General features: G+C 34.9%; 1 protein-coding gene across 2 annotated transcripts in view; it reads left to right on the plus strand.

Annotated features, from left to right (window-relative positions):
• LOC135837544 (G protein-coupled receptor kinase 1) overlaps nt 1-22501 on the plus strand; it is a 196423-nt gene that overhangs the window by 134714 nt on the left and 39208 nt on the right. For both annotated transcript variants that reach the window (XR_010557212.1, XM_065352854.1), the window contains exon 8: nt 15827-16018. Coding sequence is in view for 1 of the 2 variants with exons in the window: in XM_065352854.1 (XP_065208926.1) it covers nt 15827-16018 (192 nt within the window). In the remaining variant the exon portion in view is untranslated. The remainder of the gene's footprint in view (nt 1-15826; nt 16019-22501) is intronic.

Here is a 22501-nt window from a genome sequence, read left to right on the forward strand (position 1 = left end):
TGGAGTGATTTCGCTTCATCGACAAACTCTCGAGGTTCATTCGCCGCTCGCCGGTCTTGGGTTAGACGTGTTTGTGTAGGTACCCGTATCTTATGTTAAAGGGCTGCTTTTCCAAGATGGTAGGCGTCGAATCGGGGTTTTTAAAGTAGAAAAAGTGATACTGTAGTATGTGAAGGATGGGGAGAGAGGAGGCTCATAGTGTGGGCAGTTTTTGATTTGTATTAAAAATCGTTGTTGTGCAATTTGAATTTTGATGGGAATAGTTTCAATCTCTCGAGGGAGGTTTAAATTTATCGAGATTTTTTTTTTCATTCTGTGTTTGATGATAATATAATAGACTAGGGATACTTCGAACGTATTTTCACTTAATGTAATCTGATTTGATAGAGTATTGTGGTAATGTGAGAAAAAAAAGAATAAGGTCTCAAGTCCAGAGTCTGGATGATGAAATTGAATGTTAAATTGACTCGAGAAGGGATTGGAGGGGAAAGTGTTTGAAATTGTAGTCCCCAGAGCGTGAAATTTGATAGCTGTGGGAAATTTTGAAAAATTCATCTCATTTTATATGCACGGTGGTTTACTGAGAGAGGAAAAGTTTTGGTTTTAATTAAATTTTTTGTATATTTTTCTCAAAGTTACCCTGAAGTTCAGAAAGTGGCCATTTATTGATCGTTTTATTGGTATGGTGATTCTTTTGAACGATTTAGTTCATTTTTAATGACGTTTCTAACAAATTAATCGTTTGTGGAACGAATAAATTGTTCACGAATTATCAGAAAAATGTTTTTGGATAGTCGTTCAGATGCGAACGAATCATTTGGAAAGTTATTCTTCTGAGTGGTTCACAAACAAGAACGAATAGGTGAACGTCTCACGCAAACAGTTCATTTATGAACGAATTGCTCAAAAATGATTCTTTTTAGTAGTTCGCGAACGATTTGAAAAACATTTCTGTCCGTAAAATTATTTGCTTGAAAATAATTCTTCTACAGTGAAATCCCTAAAATCCTTTTGAATCGTTCCCTAAATGACTCTTTTCACTCGGTACACGAATGATTGGAATCTGTTTTAGAAGAGTCGTTTTTTTGATGAGGAATGATTCACTTGAATGAATCCTTCGATTCGTTCGCGAACGAGATATTTCCAACAGTTGAATCATTAAATAATAATCTACTCTACATGGTAGACGTTCAGTCGCGAACGAATCGTTTGGAAAATGATTCAAGCAAATCAGTCATAAATCAGAACGACTTGATGAATGTTTTTGACCATAGGTTCGTTCAGGAACGAATCGTTGGAAAAATGATTTTTTTCGAGTCGTTCGTGAACAGTTGAAAAATATTTCCTCAAATTGGTCGATTGAAAATGATTCGCTCCCAAAAGGATTCTTTTGAATCGTTCGAGAACGAGTTTTTTTAGATACACGAATGATCAAAAGTTCAGAGCCTGTTTTAGAAAAGTCGTTTTTTAAATTCCAATGAATTGTTGAATGAATCCTTCGAATCGTTCGTGAACGAGAGGAGTGTTTTTGGCAACAGGTTCGTTCATGAACGAATCTTTGAAACTTATTTTTTTGAGTCGTTCGTGAACGATTGAAAAATATCTCCTCGAATTGTTTGATTGAAAATGATTCGCCCTCAAAGTGATTATTTTGAATCGTTCGGGAACGAGTTTTTTTAGGCGCATGAATGATCAAAAGTTCAGAACCTGTTTTAGAAAAGTCGTTTTTTAAATTCTAATGAATTGTTGAATGAATCTTTCGAATCGTTCGCGAACGAGAGGAGTGTTTTTGGCAACAGGTTCGTTCATGAACGAAATCGTTGAAACTTACTCTTTTGAGTCGTTCGTGAACGATTGTTCCTCATTGATATGCAAATAATTGAAAGCTGTTTTGGATGAGTCATTTTTTTAAAATGTAGAATGATTTACTAAATGGCTGTTTCGAATCGTTCGCGAACGAGATGTTCTCAACGATTGAATCATTCCTTAGCGATCTGCACTATGTTTCGATTAGTCGTTCAGTCATGAACGAATCGCTTGAAGACGATTCTTCCAAGTCGTTCGCGAACGACTCGATGCGATGTATGTTCTTGCCATACAGTGTGTTCATATAAATGAATCGTTTGAAAAATGATTCTTTCGAGTCGTTCGTGAACGATTAAAAGTATTTGTTTCTATCCTTCGAATTGTTTAATTCAGAATGAGTCGTCCGTAAGAGATTTTTTGAATCGTTTGTGAACGATTTTTCATCACCAGATACTTGCGTAAAGATGGCCGTTTCGAATCGTTCGCGAACGAGCTTTTCCCGATGGTCAATTCGTGGAAAACAATTCGATGAATATTTTTTACTAAAAGTTTGTTCATTAACAAATCGTTTGAAAATTTGTTCTTTCGAGTCGTTTGTGAATGATTTGAAGAATATTTCAATCCATGAAATTGTTCTACAGGAAATTATTGGTTCATAGTACGATTCTTGTGAATCATTCACGAACGATTCTCTTTCATTGTGGATACAAAAACAATTCGGAATTTCAGAAGAGCAAAAGTGACTCTTTCGATAACAATTCATTTAATATTGATTACTCTTTCGAATCGTTTGCGAACGACTCGATGAACGTGTTTGACCAAAACTTCGTTCATGGCCCAATCGTTTGAAAAATAATTTTTTTGAGTCTTTCGTGAACGGTTGAAAATTTATTTGAATTTATCAAATTGTTTTATGAGAAATGATTTTTTCACGGTACGATTTTTTAGAATCATTCGCGAACGACTGCCTTTTTTGAGGAATGTGAAAGTAATTGGAAACTCTAAGATGAGTAAGAGTAACTTTAAACGATTACGATTAATTTAATTAAAAGCTCTTTTGAAATCGTTCGCGAACAATTTATTTTCAACGATGAAATTGTTTTTAAAAAATTTCCAGGATTTTTTGATTAGTCGTTTGAACATGAACGAATCATTTGTAAAAAGATGGCTCGATGATGATTTTTGGACTGCAGATTGTTCATAAGCGAATCTTCTCAAAAGTGAACCTTTCAAATCGTTCGCGAACGATTGAAAGGGTACTTCTATCTATCAAATTGTTTTTTTCAAGTTAGTTTTGGAAATGGAATTTTTTAAGAATCGTTCGGGAACATTTTTTTGGGGGGGGGGGGGTTGCAAGAACGATTAGAAACTTTTAGTGAGTAGATAATTCTTTCGATATCAAATCGTTCGTGAACGATATATTTTTAACGTTTGATTCATTCACGAACGATAATAGTTGGAGATATAATTCTTCTAAGCGCATTACGAATGGTTTGAAGAATTTTTCTGTCTACTGGGCAGTTTTCTGTTGAAAATGATTCGTTTGCAGTATGATTCTTTTGAATCGTTTGAGCGTCTTTTTTCTGCCGAACGGTCAAAATACCTTAATCATCAAAAAATATTCTCAATAAATCATTTTTTTTTTTTTTTTTTAAGGAAAAAAATGATCCATTGAACATATTTTTTGAATCGTTCGTGAATGATTTTGATTCAATGAAATATTATTAGTAAATGAGTTATTTTTTCTTTCTTGTTTGGAGGAAATTTTTCCAAGTCATTCTGAAATGACCTGAAAAATAATTTCCAACGAATCGTTCGTTCGCGAATGAACCTGGTCACTGGCTCGGTTTTTAGGAAAATTATTATCATTTCGATTTATGTTTGTGTTTACCAAGTAAAATAATAATTTCCGGTTAATCCTCCCCCTACGCCTCCAGAAAAAGTACCTCATTTTCTCAAAAAAAACAAGTAAGAAAGAAGAAAAAAATAACAACTTAGGAAACATGAGGTCATTTTGTACTCGAGACATTTAAACGTTCCACTTTTCTCTGATCTGCTTTGACGATAAAAGCAGCTACGCCAGACTTGTTTTCCTCTACTTTATCGCATTTTCCTAAGAGCCAGCTACTTTTAAAATTGTATCCTCGGGTAGAATAAAACTACGGCACTAAAACAATATGAATATTTCAAATATGCACGCAGCCTACGCTATACTCTTTCAGCAGAAATACTGTACCTACGTATATAATTACTTCAAGTAAAGTGTATAGCTATAGTAGAACGAACAACACAGACGCGAAAATGCTCAAACGCCAAAAAAGAAGAAAAAAAGGAGAAAAGAATGATGCAGAAATACGAAAAACAACAAAAATTCACTCGAATTTCTCGCCATTAGGTTTTACCCGGCGTAGACGTTGAAATAATTACAGTATTTTTTATCGTCCGAGTTTCTAGGTTGTGTTAAATACGACCCAAGGTGGTAAAAAATTCAACGTGTGGAGGAGTTCTTCCTGCTTTTGGCCTAAAAATGTTGTCGTCTGAGACGGAAATACTCATCTACTACGAGTAGAAAATAGGAACGAAGGAACGAGAACGAAAGAAGAATTTTCACGCAGAAATGTGTTCACTTGTGTAAAGGGATATTATACTCGATTAAAATTTTCATTTAATCGTTGTAATCAGGATACCAGAAGGAGTATATTTGGCGAGATGGGATTAAAATTAAGAATGGAAAAATTACCGTTTAAATCGGTGTACGATGCGATAGCACGCTTAAAAATAATGAAAAAGCATAGGATATTTTTAAAACGTCCTTTATACAAGGTGTTCCGAAAATTACCCCGTTGTACGTATACGATGGAGTATTTTCGCTGAGATTATTATGGGAGTGTGTTTTGGGACACCCTGTATGTATTATATAGACCATAAACGGACAAGCCTTACGCATTAAGGTTGAAGTTTATTTTAATGCGTTGATCAACGTCCGTACATCAAGTTGAGAAAAAAAAACCGTAGCCGACTAGAGAGTTAATTGTACATAACAGGCTAACAAATTTAGAGTTGAACTTGGCCAGAATTTATGTGTCGGCTAACACATGTTACTCTATTTATCCGCGCACTTACTATACTGTACAGTGTACATATTGCTCAACAAGCTCGTATTGTACGAGTAGAGAGGTACAATACACAATTAGGATATACTGCAGGTACCTACATTGCTAAAGAGCGCGGATCTATTAATCTTAAACACGTACTAGTTGGTAATTTAGTGTGTGAGTTATTGTTAAGAAGATTATGTTATGGTTTTCTTACTCGTTTAGCGGATAGAAATTATGAATAAGAGTGCAATTTTTTCGGACTACAAAGCATATGTTTGTACATTGACGTAAGTGTATCGTTATATGTATTCGCTTGTTGGTCGAGTCCGTAAAGTAATCGAACGTGCCGATTAGGATTTGTAAAGTGATCAAATCTTGAAACGATTCGTTCGTACATGTGCATTGTGCATATGTATGTAATAGATAGTTATAGTGGAAATTTCGACATGTGTACGAAGTGTATATCATGTCAAAAGGCCTAAATATGCTTTATATTCTACTCGTAGTTTTCAGAATTTACTATTGTTTAATGTCTTAATTAAAGCTGCAGTGTAAAGACTAAAAAGAGACATTTCTCAACTAAGGGCATGTTTTTCATCTAAGATCATACTCACTAAGAAACCTTGTTATTTCGTCACCTCCAATTTGGCTGAAATTTCACTCACTGGAAGTGCATGCCATTCACACCCCAGAATTAAATTTTCAGTCGCCGAAGTTAATTTTTCAATTACATATTGACAAATTTTTGAAAATGACTGAAATTACTCATAAAGTTTTGAAAAAATTCATGATGAAAGAAAACCATGTTTTTTCACTTCCCAAAACACAAATTTTCGAAAGCTTTTGCCCTCGCTTCGCTTGAGTTTGTTTTCTTGTCTTTTTCAAAATTGGAATTTCCAATAAAAAAATATATCATTCAGCTTTCAAAAGTCTTGAAGTGAAAAAAATGAACTTCTCGCATAAAAAGTATCGTTTTATGCATCTCGATTTCTCGAACTACAAATTTTCAAGAGCTTTCGCCTTCACTTCTGCCTGTTCTCTTTTTTTTTTCAAAATTAGTCATTAAAAAAAATCTTTTAAATTCTAAAATTTCAAAAGCTAAAAAATAAACTCCTTGCATAAAAAAACATAGTTTTTAGTAGTTCTCTTAAAAGACAAATTTTCACAAGTTTTTGCTATTGCTTCGCCCGAGCCAATTTCTTTCTCGTTTTAAAGTTAAAAAATTCACATTTGGGCCCCAAGAAGTCTAAAACAGAAAATGAAAAATGTTTGTAAGTCATATGAATATGATATCAGCCGGCAAATTTTTAATCCAACTGCCCTCCCCCCCACCCAAAAAAACAATATATAGTTTCGTCCCTAAAAATATGGCCAAGTTATTATGTATTTGGCCCAGGCCCACATTTGCTTTCAACAACCCTGAAAGAGTGTTAAAAATGTCCCAAAAATCTAAAAATAAATACTTCATTCATAGTTTTAAATGTTTTATTGCTGATGTTTTGACTTTTTATTGAGTCAAAAAAATGTTGTGCGGAGCTCCAAAAACTTTGAAAAAATTTGGCAGCATTTGAACGCTCTTCTGCAGTCTATTATTCCAAATCTCTCGTGCCCAAAATCAGACTGAGAAAAAATGGGGGTGGGGGTAATGCCTTTTCAGATCAAAGTATAAAATCATGGAAAAGCTCCTGGCGCAAAGCCCCTCATGGAGTTGAAAATGAAAGTGAAATTACCTAAAAGAGACTTAACGTGAAATTGTATGTTTGCATTTCTTATATTTTTTGGGGCAGGGCTCAGGGCTCGTACTCGGCAACTTTTTAGGTAACCAAGTTACTGGAGTTACTAAAAGTAACTTTTGGTTACTTTTTTAAAAATTCCGATTTAAGTTATTTTTTTTGGAATTTTCTAAAAATTGTCGAAGTCTCGTTTTCATCCAAAAATAAGTAGCAAAAAATGCCGCCTTTTTCAAACTTGCCAAATGCCGATTGTTTCTTACTAAAAACTGCAAAAAAAATTGTTTTTTCGCAATAAATTCCAAAACGTCTCTTCATTTTTCCTTCCTTTAAAAAAAAGACCCAAAAGTCTCGCTTTTTTGATTGGAATATTCAATTCAAAAATTGTCAAAAATGAGACAAAAATATTGTTTAAAAGTATCACTTTTTTTACCAAATATTGCTAAAATGGTAAAACTCTTACCTTTTGCAAAAAATTGACGATACGCCTCAATTTTTAGCAAAATTGCTTTAAAAACTTCATTTTTTTGCCAAAAATTACTAAAAATGTCTTGCTTTTTACCAAAAAGTTGCAAACTAGCACAATTTTTTTGACAAAAATTGCGAAAAAAATATTACATTTTTGCCAATAATAATTGACAAACAAACATTCTTGTTTTTTTCTAAAACTGTCAAAGTCTTCCTTTTTAATAGATTTGTTCTTTTTACATGGATTTTGGCAGATTTTCGAGAATCTGGATGTTGGACGTCGTTGGACGTTTTTTAAAATCTCTTTTTTTAACACTTTTGAGACTCCATTCATCAACTTTCAAAACCTCAAAAGTCTTCTTTTTTCAATTAAAATCCAAAATCCATTTTCAAAAGCTACTACCATAGCAGATTCTCATGGATTCTAAATCTGCCAAAATCCAGGTTCTCGAAAATCTAAAAAGAACACATCTATTAAAAGTTTTTGCTTTTTAGCAAAACAATTGCTTCCAAAGTCTCGCTTTCTAAAATGACTAAAACCAGCTTTTGGTTACTTTTTTAGAATTTTGATTGAGGTTACTTTATTTACATTTTCTAAATTGTCATAATTGAGCTTTTATCCAAAAATTGCAGGTAGCAAGAAATTCCGCCTTTTTCAAAGTTGCCAAAAAGCCTCGTTTCTAACTAAATTTTTTGGAAATTTGTGTTTTTTCGCAAAGGATTCCAAAGCGTTTCATTTTTTCTTTTAAAAAAAAGACCCAAAAGTATCGCTTTTTTGGTAGAAATGGTCAAAATTTCCAAAAACGAAACAACAACTACTGTAAAAGAAGGTATCACATTTTTTGCCAATGATTGCTAAAGAGTCTTGCTTCTTGCATTTTGCTAAAAGTTGGCAAAACCCTTCAATTTTTAGCAAAATAGCTTGAAAATGTCAAAAATTACTATTACGTCTTGTTTTTTATTTCAATCGAAAGCACATATTTTCACTGTCAATGCAACTTGAGGTGCTGTTTTGAAATGTGTGATTTCAAAAATGAAATTCACTATAATCAAAAAGGCAAACTCCAGAAATTAATATTGACTTCACAGTACCCATCTGAAGGGAATTTATAATTGTAGGCAATAAAATTTTTGGAAAACGCATAAATTCACTCGATTTGAAATTATTTTTATCAACAATTTGAATTGGGCTCTTTTTTTGGCTCTAAAAATATTGAAAAAATTTTACATCATTTAAACTCTGTGGGATTATGGAGAGAGGCTCTTAGTGAACTAACTTGAGAGCGATGTAAAGTAAAATTAAAAATGTGTACATAGCTTACATTCCTTTTAAGAGGTACGTGTGCTCTTGAAACCTCCATCAGGATAGGAGGGTATGATGAATGCCTGGTCACGAGGATATTAACAGCCTTGCTCATAATGTTACCCTAGTTTTGTTCTCATATTGAGAAAAATTATTAGTACTCGCAGGAAGTGTCCCTAGAGTGCCGTTGAGCTGGTCTGAGGTGTTATTTTTAGAAATGCTAATTTTTTCATGTTCAAGAATAAGCAATAAATATTTGTTGAAAAAATTTCGACAATTAATTATGGTCGTGTAATAACGTAGGTACTCGTATTTGCCAAATGAGCTAATTTTTGAGTAACTTCATCTTCACTGCTGATTTTTTCCAACATCAAGAACTGGAAAATCCACAATTCCACTCGAGGCTCCAGTACAATTTGATATCATTCATTACCAATTGATTTGCAAGTTCGGATACACTTGAAACTATGTGAATTTCATCTTTCCAGCATAGGCAGATACAAAAATTCGACTACAAACTACACCTATTTCTCACTATACGTACGTCTAGTGAACGTCACACCGTCCAAATAAACGGCATTAGTGAGCAAGTTTTATGACGATTAAATATTCATTCGAAAGCTGAAGCTCGCTCGATCACTCAACGTTACGTTACGGAGCATCGAGCGTAGGTATACGAAAAGGAATAGCGTATGCAACAAAATGCCTAAACACGTTTTCCTAAAACGATATCAGACATCACATCGTATACACCAACAGGAGGCTGAGGAGTAGGAATGAAAAAATATCAGCTTTAGCAAAATTATTAATTCAACGTAGCTCTTCGAGCGAGCTTCTAGTCGGCGTTTGACGCATACACGCCTCATCTTTGCAAACCGTATAAGCGTCGTGTTTTATCGATATTTGGCTAAATTTTAAATCACGTTAACGCGTTAGGGTGGAAAGGAAAAAAAATTCAGCCAGAGTATCTCGACCCCGATATACTCGAACGTACGCATATTAACTCGACATATTCGAGTGGATGGAGGTACCTTCATACGACGAGTATATTATACGAGTACCTATACTCGTGAATGTACGACAACGAGTCGAGTCGAGTAGGTTTGGAGCGAGAGCTATACGTCGCCCATCGTAATACGATTCAATGGCGTAAATCTTCTTTCTACGAGCCTTTCAGTATCCCTCGCCTTCATTCATATCCCAGGTATATATGGTATATAGTACACACACCGTATGTATGTGTACACATCCTAAGCTTTCGCATACTCGTATAGTAGGCTAAGGCTGCCTCAAAAACACGCGCATCTCGTACATATACTCGTACTACAACATACACATACGTATATACGCGAACGAAAATCATAAGAGCTCTTTTAGAACCGTTCGCCCATTAATTTTATACGGATAATGAAAACACGTCGATTAATTTTAACTTAATACGCCCAGCTGAGCTTTATCTCGCGTTCTACAAGGCACCGGCATCCGCACACAACACGAGCGGAGGAGAAAAAAAAACGCGCGAGCAAATTTTAAGCAACTTCGAAGTCGTTTGTTTTACTACAGCTTAATACGAATTACCGAGGCGGTGCCCCCCTTCCGTCTCCCCTCGTCCCACAAGCCACTTGTATTGCTTCGTTGCCCGTCTGCTTGTGAAAATTTATAAACGCGAATTTATCTCTCTCTATCTCCTTTTCGTTGTTGCTGTTGTTGCTGCAGGGTTATGTGTTTCAAATACGAGGATAGGCAGACGATCGAGAGCTGTACACTGTACAAGTTTGATGGATTCGGTGTGGATGACGATGCAATATGATGGTGTAGAAGCGCTTTGAACTCATTCAGCGAACCAATATTATGATCGTTGTTTCACTTTTTCTCTCCCTTTCTCAGTCTCTCGCAAAATTTGAGTAAAAGAAATTTATACGTGTTTTTTCAATAGAATTTCGTTTATTTAAGGCATCGACTGCATACAAGTTGACTACCTTTTTTACTCGTTCTCGTTCACCAAACAATCGATTTATTGTTAATTTATATGAACTCGAATCAAAAAAATGCCAGTAACTCTTCATTTTTTTCAAATGGTGAGGGGGCAGTGGTGGCTGAGTATCAAGGTATATACAATCTCCGATCCTGATGGGGAGATCCCATGATCACGTGTACCTTTTAGAGCTCGCACTCATTTTTTTCCAAAAAAGAAAAGTAACTTAAGTAACCAAAAAAACTTCAACAAGTTAACAAGTAGTAACTAAAAAAAAGATAGATAAAACATGGGCTATTGAAATAATTTTAATACAAAAAAATCATCAAAAAACCAGAACTCTTCGTTTTCAATTATGTAGGTAAAATCTAAAACTGGAACTTTTAGAAATTAACTTGTACATGTAATTTCAGAAAAAAATCAGGATTTTTCGTAATAGTCCGGAATATGACAATAGGAGTAATTGCACCCCCCCCCCCGCCGATCCTCCGGGACAACTTCTTTCTTAAAAGGGACATCCTAAAGAACATTTTAAAGCCAACTTGCCAAAAAAAAGTTGGCCTTACAAAATGGCGGCCATTTTGATTGACAGGTCAGCCGAAATCGCAGATTTTGCGTTTCAACATAGGACTTGCACGAACCTTTTCATACTTTACAAAGGTAGATCGAAAGATCATGCAAAAATTCATCACCTGTCAAAATTTCAAGTGCTAAAGTGCGTTTTTAAATTTTTGGTGAATTTTTAAAAATCGAATTTAGGCCAAAAATGAGGGAAAAAATCAAAATTTTACCAAATTGACCAAGAAAGCTGAAATTTGGGATATACCCTATTTTCGACATGCCAAATCGATTGAAAACGGTTTCAACCCGTTTTAAGCAGTTCTGGAGCCTCCAACAGATTTTTGAAACTCGAAATTCCCACAAAATTCCATCATATTGGAGTTGTAAAGCTGAAATTTATTCTAAAAACTAATTTCAATATCAATACCCTACGAAGTACTGCAGGTGAATTTCAAGTCGTTTTGGAGCCTCCAGCGACATTTATGAAAATTACTGGAGCCTCCAGTAGATTTTTGAAACTTGAAATTTCCTCAAAATTTCATCAAACTGGGGTGGAGAGTTGAAATTCATTTTGCAAACTAATTTCAATAAGATACGAAGTGGACTGCTGGTGGATTTCAAGTCGTTTTGGAGCCTCCAGCGACTTTTGGAAAGGTTGTATGACGTTTCTTTTTTGGAAAATTGAAATTTCCCAAAAGTAGCTGGAAGCTTCAAAACCATTTGAAACCACCATGTTGTCCGCGAAGTAAATTTCAGCCTGCCAACTCAATTTCATAAATTAATGTTGGGGAAATTTCAAGTTTCCAAAATCTACTGGAGGCTTCAGTAATTTTCATAAATGTCTCTGGAGGCTCTAAAATGACTTGAACCCACCTGAAGTTGTCTTCAGAGGGTGTTAAAATTGGAGTGTAGAGTAAATTTCAGCTTTCCATCTTCATTTGATGACATTTTGTGAAAATTTAAAATTTCAAAAATATGCTGGAGGCTTCAGGAATTTTCAAAAAGTCGCTGGAGGCTCCAAAACGACTTGAAATTCACCTGCAGTACTTCGTAGGGTATTGATATTGAAATTAGTTTTTAGAATAAATTTCAGCTTTAGAACTCCAATATGATGGAATTTTGTGGGAATTTCGAGTTTCAAAAATCGGTTGGAGGCTCCAGAACTGCTTAAAACGGGTTGAAACCGTTTTCAATCGATTTGGCATGTCGAAAATAGGGTATGTCCCAAATTTCAGCTTTCTTGGTCAATTTGGTATAATTTTGATTTTTTCCCTCATTTTTGGCCTAAATTCGATTTTCAAAAATTCACCAAAAATCGAAAAACGCACTTTAGCACTTGAAATTTTGACAGGTGATAAATTTTTGCATAATATTTCGATCTACCTTTGCAAAGTTTGAAAAATTTTGTGTAAGTCCTATGTTAAAACGCAATATCTGCGATTTCGGCTGACCTGTCAATCAAAATGGCCGCCATTTTGTAAGTGAGGCCAACTTTTTTTTAGCAAGTTTGCTTTAAAATGTTCCTTAGGATGTCCCCTTTAAGAAAAAAGTTGTCCCGGAGGTGCAATTACTCCTATTGTCATATGCCGGACTATAATTTTCGTCAAAAAAGTTGAACTATTAAACGAGATTTTTTGGCAACTTTGAGCAACAAAGTGAGAATATTTTTTGAAATTTTTTTTCAAAAAAGGTCGAAATTTTAAGCAATTTTTGGCAGAAAACGAGACTTGATAACAATTTAGACCAACGGCGTGACTTATTGCTATGTTTTCCAGCAAACAGTACTTCGGAAATAATTTTGTAAAAAGGCAGGACTTTGTAGCAATTTTTGTCAATTTCGCTGAAAATGGGAATTCTGTATTATAAATTCGCCATTTTTGCAAAACGCAGAATTTATTTGGAATTAGTAATGGCAAAAAGTGATACTTAAGTCATTTTGGGAAATTTTTGGCAAAAAAGCAAGATTTTTGGAAAAAAAAGTAAGACTTAGAAGCATTTTTGCTAAAAAGCGAGAATATTCGTTGAAAAGAAAGACTGAAAATTTTAGAAAAAAACAAGACAGTTTGTTTGGAAATTATTGGCAAAAATAATGTAATATTTTTTTCGCAATTTTTTCCAAAAAATTAGGGCTAGTTTGCAACTTTTTGGTAAGAAGTGAGACGTTTTAGTAATTTTTGACACAGCCCTCGATTTTTGGGGAAAATTCGATTTTTTAAACAATTTTGATAAATATTGAGGCGTTTGTTGTCAATTTTTAGCAAAAATCAAGACTTTTGCCATTTTAGCACAAAGCAAAACTTTTTGGCAATTATTGGCAAAAAAGTTTTACTTTTTTTTTTACAGTTTTTTGTCTTGTTTTTGTCAATTTTTGACTATTTCTAGCAAAAAAGCGATACCTTTGAATTTTTTTTCCAAGAAAAAATGAAACGTTTTAGGAAAAATAATGCAATTAAGTAACAAACGTACACACGTGTTTTGTAACTTCAAAACATGGAAATTTGTTGAGAATGTAATAAAAATCAGTTTATTAATATGAATAGTGCATCTTTTTCGTTATTTTAGCAACCAAATTTTGAGATTCAGAAATTCTTTGCGAATTCAACATTTGGTTGCTGAAGTTGTAACAAAATTCCCCATTCATCCAAAATTCAAGGTATCTTGACAAGCGGCGAAAGCATCGAAAAAGTAGATCATTTTGTTCCCTTTCAAATTACTTTCGATGTACTTTGAAAATTCGGCTTTTGAGGAAAACTTCGAAAATATAAAAAATAGTCCACAAAAAAACTGTTTTTTCTAATGCAAATAACGTCGTCTTACTTCTCGAATTCCACATTATTTCCAAAGTTTCTGCCTCGCTGGGCTCAGGTTGATTTTCTTTTCTATTTCAGAATTTAAATTTCTAAAAAAAAATTGTTCCAAAATTTATAAAATGTCAGAGCTGAAGAAAATAAAGTCATCACATCAAAAATGATCTTGAATAATTTTTTGAATTATTATAATATTCGAGAGGTTTTGCCCTCGTTTCGATCGCGATTTTGGTTTTCTTTTCTAAAATAATTCGAAAATTACTGTTTAAAGGGTAGGGCGCTATTTCTGGGTAAAATAGGTGAAATGCCTCTGTTCTCGGATTTTTGAAATTTTGGTGAAACATTGTTGAGTACCTTTAAAAAAAGATTCGAGCCAAAAAAAATTCCCCATTCCACACCCCCCTCTCCCCTCCTTGTCCAAAATGGTGAAAAACGCATTTGGGGGGGGGGAATCAATCTTCAACGAGTTTTGAATAAAAAATTTTGAATTCACCCAAAATATAATAGAGAAGACATGAATCTAGCAACGTGAATTTTAAAAAAATGACCTCTTGGGGGGGGGGGGAGATATTGACCAAAAATAATTTGAAACCGCCATATCTCCAAACCTAATTTAGGCACACAAAATTTTTTTCTTTCAAAAATATATCTGCTTGAGTACTATAATTGGTAATTTTTTCTTCAAGTGGGTCATCTTCAAAAACTCAAAAAAAATTCAAAAATGTGCTTTTTGTGTCATGGCACCTCCAAAAAGAGCGATACTGTCATTGATATAATTCAGAAATTTTACATGCGGGCCTCCAAAAACAATAGAAAACCAAACAACTTCTTGAAACCCCAATTTTGAGGCCATAGGTACCCCCTCACCCAATTTTGGGGCAAAAGAAGATTGACAATATGGGTATCGTTGTCATATGAATCGAACTCGGTGAACACGAATATGAAGTTAGATTTGAAGTTGGACCCTCCTAAGGGTCAAATTGGGGAAGGAAGGGGTTGCCCAAAAATTAGGGGTTTTCGTGAAAAATGCTTCATTACAGCGCTATTGACACCATGCAACTTCCCACTCAAGGTTTTCTTGAATTAGGTATTTCACAACAAGTATAGGTAACTCAAAACTACTAGAAAGGTTTCTTTTTGGATAAAATCGGAAAAAGTCTGAGGAAATCATTTCTCTGAAAGACTGGATTTTATGTTGTGAACAAACCGAGGGGCAACATTGTGCTCAGACATGTGCCACGTGATTTTTTCAGTGGTTCCAGAAGCACGTGTGCCCCTTCCATAGAGATGTAAGCGGTGCAAAGATACCGTAGAAATTTCATTACCATTTCCAAATACGTAGGGGGGTTTTGCGCCAGGAGCCTCTCCATTTCTTCATCTCCTGATTCCAAGAAGTAAATTTTTGTTGAGCATGTAATATTTATGGAAAGTTTGTCATTGTTACAATAAATTTCCAAGGTCTCGAAATCATGTGCAGGTTCGATACAGAAAATCATGAAACGAATTCAGTTGTGCTTCGAACTCCATTCGATGTATTCTGACCTTTTGTCTGTATCTCTGTTGGAGTATACTCATGCCGAAATTGTTTTCGATATCATTCTCGAGAGAAGATAAAGATCAACGAAATTTTTACCACGATACACGTTGATAAAACAATTGAATCAGCTCCACGCGTACCACACATACTCGTACATCGCGTATAAAGAATAACGAAACACAAAAGGAAAAGGAAAAGATACCTCGCCTCGAGATATTTTTCAGCTTGATAGCTACACCCTCCCCCTTCGCCCGGCCGCTGGTGTTTTCCCACATTCGCCCAAAATGTAGGCTACATTTTTGTTGAAAGTATTTCGAAGAGGTTATTTTTCACAGGCTAGTTTATTTATAAAATATTATATACCCTGTAGAAGGATATTAAGAATGAAGCGTGCAAGTTTATTATATAGTGTATCGTATATACTACGATTCTCGTTCTTCTGGTCCATAAATAATGGATAGGTATCCTTATTAATGTTTACGTTTTGATTTTTTATTTATTTAATATTTTTCTTACACGGTTTCGTTTTTCTTTTTTGCAGTTATCGATGAACGACTTCAGCGTACATCGTATCATCGGCAGAGGAGGTTTCGGCGAAGTGTACGGTTGCCGAAAGGCGGATACCGGTAAAATGTACGCGATGAAATGTTTAGATAAGAAACGAATAAAAATGAAACAAGGAGAAACATTGGCGTTGAACGAACGTATTATGCTGTCTCTAGTCAGTACAGGGGTGAGTTGTCGGTTGCGAAATTGTATTGTATTTTTATATTTTCTCCTTATATACTTGTGAAGTTTTTCTTGCGCGATTCATTTCTTACTCGAGTACCTATATATAGTGATGATTTGTGTAAAGTACTTATTGTCAGACACATCATTTCTATACACATTCGAGTATCCTATCCGCAACTTTGCTCACATAGCGTTGCAAGACGTGCAGAACGACGAAGAGACGTCGTTTTTGTAAACACTCTGATCGTAATTGTGTTTATTTGTAAGATTGGTTAAATATTTATAACCATTTTGTAAGTTCGCATTGGTGTGTTTGTGTGTTTCGAGAAGTGTACGCTGCTGTGCTACAAAATACTAAAAGCTAAGCTGAACTTTTCATCGTATATGATGAAAGATTAATTAGACGTGTTAAGTCGAAGTGTGCTGCGTGGAGCGCGAGCGGCGTGGCATGGCATGGCGTCGTTTTCTTTGAGAGCAAACTTCACCAGCCACGTAAAAGCGATTAGAAGCGAGGTATTTTCACAGCAGGGAGGGCAAAAGCTGCGTGTAAAAGATGCTCCCCCTGTTTCCTGAAATCCCCTTTCAAGAGTTAAAAGGTGCTGTCTTTTTAACCTACAGAATTAACAGTTTTGTTGGCCCCTTGTACGTACGAGTACTTCGGACGAGCGTCTCGTACTACCTTATTGGATGGATAAAAGATTAACTCGGTTTATTAATTTATCTAGATTTGTCGACCTTGTGTAATGTTTTTCAAAATTAACTAGTAGTGGGAGAGAATCATTTTAGCCGTGCTTTAAGTTGCGCTTTTGGATAAGATGCATATATAGCTCGGTCAAGGGCGTACCATCCGCCATTTCTCTACAATCATGGTTCTTGTGAGCAGGGGGGAGGATTTTTCCCCCTGTGTTACTCGCCATTTGCCTTAAATTTGAAAATAGGATGGATTCAATCAATTTTTTCGTCATTTTGGATTTTTTATGAAAATTTTACAAATTTTTCGTTTTGATTTTCGATTTTTGATCCCATGTGATCAATCATGATTGAAATGGAGAAATCAATTTTAGTCTCAGAAATAGACTTCTGGATCAAAAATCGATGTACATTCTTGCGATTTTTGATCTCATAATGTGATCAATCGTATTCAAAATGAGAAAATCAATTTCAATTTCGAAAATAAACTTTTCAATCAAAAATCAATCGTGATCGAAAATCGATTTATTGCGATTTTCGATCCCATGTGATTAATTGTACTCGAGACGAGAAAATAATTATCAGCTCCAAAAATGAACTTTTGAATAAAAAATTGATCATGATCGAAAATCGATTGGTCGAGCGTTATAAAATCGATTCATTTGCGATTTTCGATCCCATTTTATCAACGTGAAAAAATTAATTTCAGCTTCGAAAATAAACTTTTCAGCCAAAAATCGAACGTGATCGAAAATCGATTTCTGCTTCAAAAATCAACTTTCCGATCAAAAATAAATCATCATCGAACAAAAATCGATCTATCGAACGCCGAAAAATCGATTCATTTCCGATTTTCGGTATATTCACAATAAAAAATTAATTACTCAGTTGGCTTCAAAAAAAAAAAATTCTGGATGAAAAACCGATCATAATCAAAATTTGAAAACCGATTCATCAGACTCTAAAAATCGATTCATTCGCGATTTTCAATTTCATATAACCCAAAGTGTCAGAAAAAAATCAATTTCAGCTTCACAAAAATGCATTTCCGAATGAAAAATTGATCTAGTGATCAAAAATCGAATAATTGAACTCGAACAATCGATTCATTTGCGGTTTTTCATCCTATATGATCATTGATCAATCGTACTCAGCTTTGAAAAATGAACTCTCCAATCAAGAATCGATTGCTTATGATGAATCATGTTCGAAATGAGAACATCATTTTCAGCTTCAAAAACGAACTTTTTATTCAAAAAATCGATTATGATCGATAATCGATTACTCCATCGTTACAAAATCGATTTATTTCCGATTTTCGATCTCACACGATCAATCGCGTTCAAAATGAGAACATAATTTTCCAACTTCAGAAATGAACTTTTGGATCAAAAATCGATCATGATCGAAAGTCGATTACTCGATCGTTGAAAGATCGATTCATTTGCGATCTTCAATTTCATATGATCAAACGTATTCGAAACGAGAAAATAATTTTCTGCTTCAAAAAAGAACTTTCCGATCAGAAATAGATTATATCATCATCAAACGAAAATCGATCTATCGAACACTGAATAATCGATTCATTTCCGTTTTTCGACTCCATATGATCGATTTTGTTCGAAATGAGAACATCATTTTTTCAGCTTCATAAATGAATTTTTGAATCCAAAATCGATCATAATCGAAAATCGATGTTCGATAGTTGAAAAATCGATTCATTTCCGATTTTCAATCCCATATGATCGATCTTGTTCGAAATGAGAACATAATTTTTTCAGCTTTGAAAAATGAATTTTTCATTCGAAAATCGATCATGATCGATAATCGATTACTCGATTGTTAAAAAATCGATTCATTTGCGATTTTCGATTTTGTATGATCAAACGTATTCTAAACGAGAAAGTAATTTTCTGCTTCCACTTCAAACGAAAATCGACTCATCGAACCCTGAAAAATCGATTCATTTCCGATTTTCGATCTCTCATGATCGATCTTGTTCAAAATGAGAACAATATCATTTTCAGTTTCAAAAATGAATTTTTGAATCAATAATCAATCATAATCATTCATTTCCGATTTTCGATCCCATATGATCGATTTTGTTCGAAATGAGAACATAATTTTTTCAGCTTCTAAAATTAACTTTTGAATCAAAAATCGATCATGATCGAAAATCGATTTCTCGATCGTTAGAAAATCGATTCATTTGCGATTTTCGATCCATCATCGAACGCATTCCAAATGAAAAAATTATTTTCAGCTTCAAAGAATTTTTCTATCGAAAATCGATTGCTCGAACTCCTAAAAATCGATCCCATATGATCAATCGTATTTGAAGTGAGCAAATTAATTTTACCTTTGAAAATGAACTTTCGAATCAGAAATCAATTTATTGAAGTCGAAAAGTCGATTCAAAAATGAGCCACTGTAGAATTATTCCAAGGTGGACTTGCCACTTACCAAAATTAGTAGAAATTTCGAGATAAATTCCAATATCTCCTCGATAATGTTCTTTTGGCATTATTGAAGATTTTTAGAGCCTAGAATTTGGTAATTAATGATTCTTGAAAATTTTGGGTAAGTGTCATGACTGTCATGAGACCTATCAAAAGGAGTTGAAATTACGTGAGAAATCCAAATATTTCGACGAACGTGTTTTTTGAACATTTTTGGAGAATTTTCGTTCCAAAATTGAGCCATGACGTTCAAGATTTTTGAAAAAGTGAATTGCAATTAAGCGAAAAATTCAAATCTTTACTTATACACTGTACCTACATAGAACCTATTATGACGTTTGAGTCGATCAAAAATCAATGCTCAGGTAAAGGAATACGATGCATGTGATCATTCCAGAGGAAGCTTCAAACTATATAGGATATCTGCTGATAAATTTTTCGTCAATTCATGCTGAAATAAATTTGAGAACAATGCAAGGCCTGTGATGTGCAAAGTACTTTAAAATACACTTATTTTCATAACGTAAGTTGACGCAAATTCACGTGTTGATTGAAAGTCTTTTGTCTGTTCCAAGTTTCTGTACTTAATGTACAAAAGTCCCTAGACTTACTGCTACGTCGCGTCGTCGTCGTCGTCATCGTCATCGGATATGATGCCGGAAATACACGTATCGTGCAGCAAAAAAAAAAAGAAAAAAAAATACAAGAGGCAAGGAGGCGTTATATGGCAGGAAACCGCATTGTTACCGGCGGAAAAAAAGATGTCGTGTGAGGCTGTTGACGTGCTATACAAAGTTTTCGGCGCTGGAAAAGCTTTAAGTATTTTATATTTTCTTTTCGCCGTCTGTAGCGTATACAGTATAAAGCTTTGTATATACGACACGACGCGATTTCTGAATACGAGTATAGTATAGACTATAGAGCTTTCATGTTATACGTACGTAGTGGCTTCGTTATTCTCACATGTAACAGAGATGTCAGAGAAAATTTTCAAACCGAGTATACCTTTACTTTTAGGCAGACGACGACGAAAAGTACATTACAAATCGCGTATGGTACCGGCACACACGTCAACGTCTCTACAATGTATACCGAAGCAGCGTGCTAAAAAGGTACATAGAATAGAGGGAGAAAAGGCACAACGACATAGGTCGTCCTTCGTTTGATAATTATTTTCGCTTTTCTCGCCTAAAAGCGTCGTCGAAGAATTTTAATGCAACGTAGGTGGCGAATTTTGGTATTCTGATCTTGGATCGAGTGTTGTAACGAACGACGACGATAAAGATGACGAAATGAATGAATGAATCGAGAAAGCACAAGTGTTCTACAAAGATACGTACCGTATAAGATTTTATAAAAGTACACGAAGCGTGATGACGAAGGTGGTTTTCGCGTTGAGCTTTTGAATGAAAGCATTGTCAAAAGTTGTCGAATTAAGTGGAGGCGTGTATTTTTTGAATTGTTTTTTTAAAACATCGCGTTGAGAAGATGAGAGAGAATTTTCTGAGGGAAAAAATGGCGGCTGGATTGAGAGAGCATGTCTTAAGATCCCTCGTAACTAAAATTTCAAAAACTGAAGTCCATTTTTGGATTTTTGACGAATTTTTGAAAATTAAAAAAAAAATGTTAAAAAACTAATTTAAGGAGTAATTTTTATAATTTTTGCGGAGATGCCTGAATTCAGGTCAAAATCTCTCCAGATGTTTAATTCGGCACAAAGTAACGAAAATAATTTTTCGTACATCTTCTGGGCGTAATTTTGGATTAAGCGAAGAAACTGGCAATTTGGAAGCACAACAAGCGACGAAGCCAAGGGTGAAACACAGACTGGCCATGACGTCGAAATGAAAGTCCAGTCGCAGTCGGATTTTATTATTAATTTTTCGCCCGAAGTGTGTATTTCGAGCGAATGTTTCCCGTTTGAAAGTCGATCTTCCGTAACGATAACCTCTTTTTAATTTTCATTATCCAAAATTGGAGCGAAATCAACTCGCAGATTTTTCAGCTGTGTTTTCGTCGAGAGACGATGGATGCAGAAATATGAAAAAGAAAAGAGACGACTGCGACTGCGACTCGGAGGAAAGTGGGTACAACGGAGTGTGCTTTATTTTTGCGACAGACCGACGATAAAAGGGAAATAATAAATTCCATTACGAATGAAATTATCAACGTTTTATCGTCGCTTTGAAGAGAAAGAGCCGAGGCGCAGGGAGCTAGATGAGAAAAGGATGGCGATGTGTATAACGAAGACGTCGATATCGTCGAATTAATCCGAAACGCGACCAATTAAATAGTACGGCTTAATTGGAACGTTGAAATGGAAATCTAACGCGTCCTTCTTGTTCGCCCAATAAAGATCCCAGATATTATCTCGTCTCTGTTGTGCGGATAATATTATGCCTTCGCGTAACCAAAACGCGTGCGAAGTTTTGGCTAGATTTTATTAAAATTATAAAACCAGACCTAGGATACCCGTAAACGTAATATAATTTACCTGCCTTGTCGAGGACGGTATACTTACCTCACATATACCTACTTGGAGTAAAAACAACCCTGCACACTGGTGTATTTACGCGGAATTATCCAATTGGCTAATTAAAAACCCTATACACATTAGAGAGAGTCAATACGACAAAGCTGCAGCAGAAAAAGGGAGAAATATCTCCCCCTCACACTGGAAGACGATCGAAAGAGGTGTTTTTATTCATTTATGCGGCGCTATTATTTGAAACACGCTTTATAGTATATTATGAAATCCTTTCACACAGATAATACTCTATAGTTTACTAAATTCATCCTCGCCTTCGTTGCTTTTCTCTTTCTACGCGCGTCTGCTACAAGATTAACCCTGTTTTATTGCGTGTAATATCGAGTGCTTATACCGAGTATGCTGTAAGTAGTTCGTCGCCTGCGAAACAGACAATACTGCAACGTAAACTACTCGAGTGTAGATAAATTTGCAGCTACTTAGACGCGTATTCGAGTGTGCTAAGATATCGAGATAAAACGACTAATTTCATATGTGATTTGCTCATCCGGCCTTGTCTGCGCCCTTTTCGCCTCTTAATACACCTAAGTAGGCTAATCTTTCGAGAAAAGGATGTTGTTAGTGTGAGTATATGTTGCCAAATCTACGTTTTGCAGGCGTTGTTGTGCCGTTTAATGGCACACGCTCGATGGTTTTTTGGGTTCATTGTATGGGTAGTAGGTAAGAAAAAATGAGTGTGAATCTGAATAAATCTGTAAGAAAATTCAATATTATAGTTGATGAGTTGTTCATTTCATCAATATATTTTGCAGTGGAAACTTATCTAACCAAAGCAATAATTTGAGTC

Source organism: Planococcus citri, chromosome 2, assembly GCF_950023065.1.
Source record: "Planococcus citri chromosome 2, ihPlaCitr1.1, whole genome shotgun sequence".
Lineage (NCBI taxonomy): Eukaryota > Metazoa > Arthropoda > Insecta > Hemiptera > Pseudococcidae > Planococcus > Planococcus citri.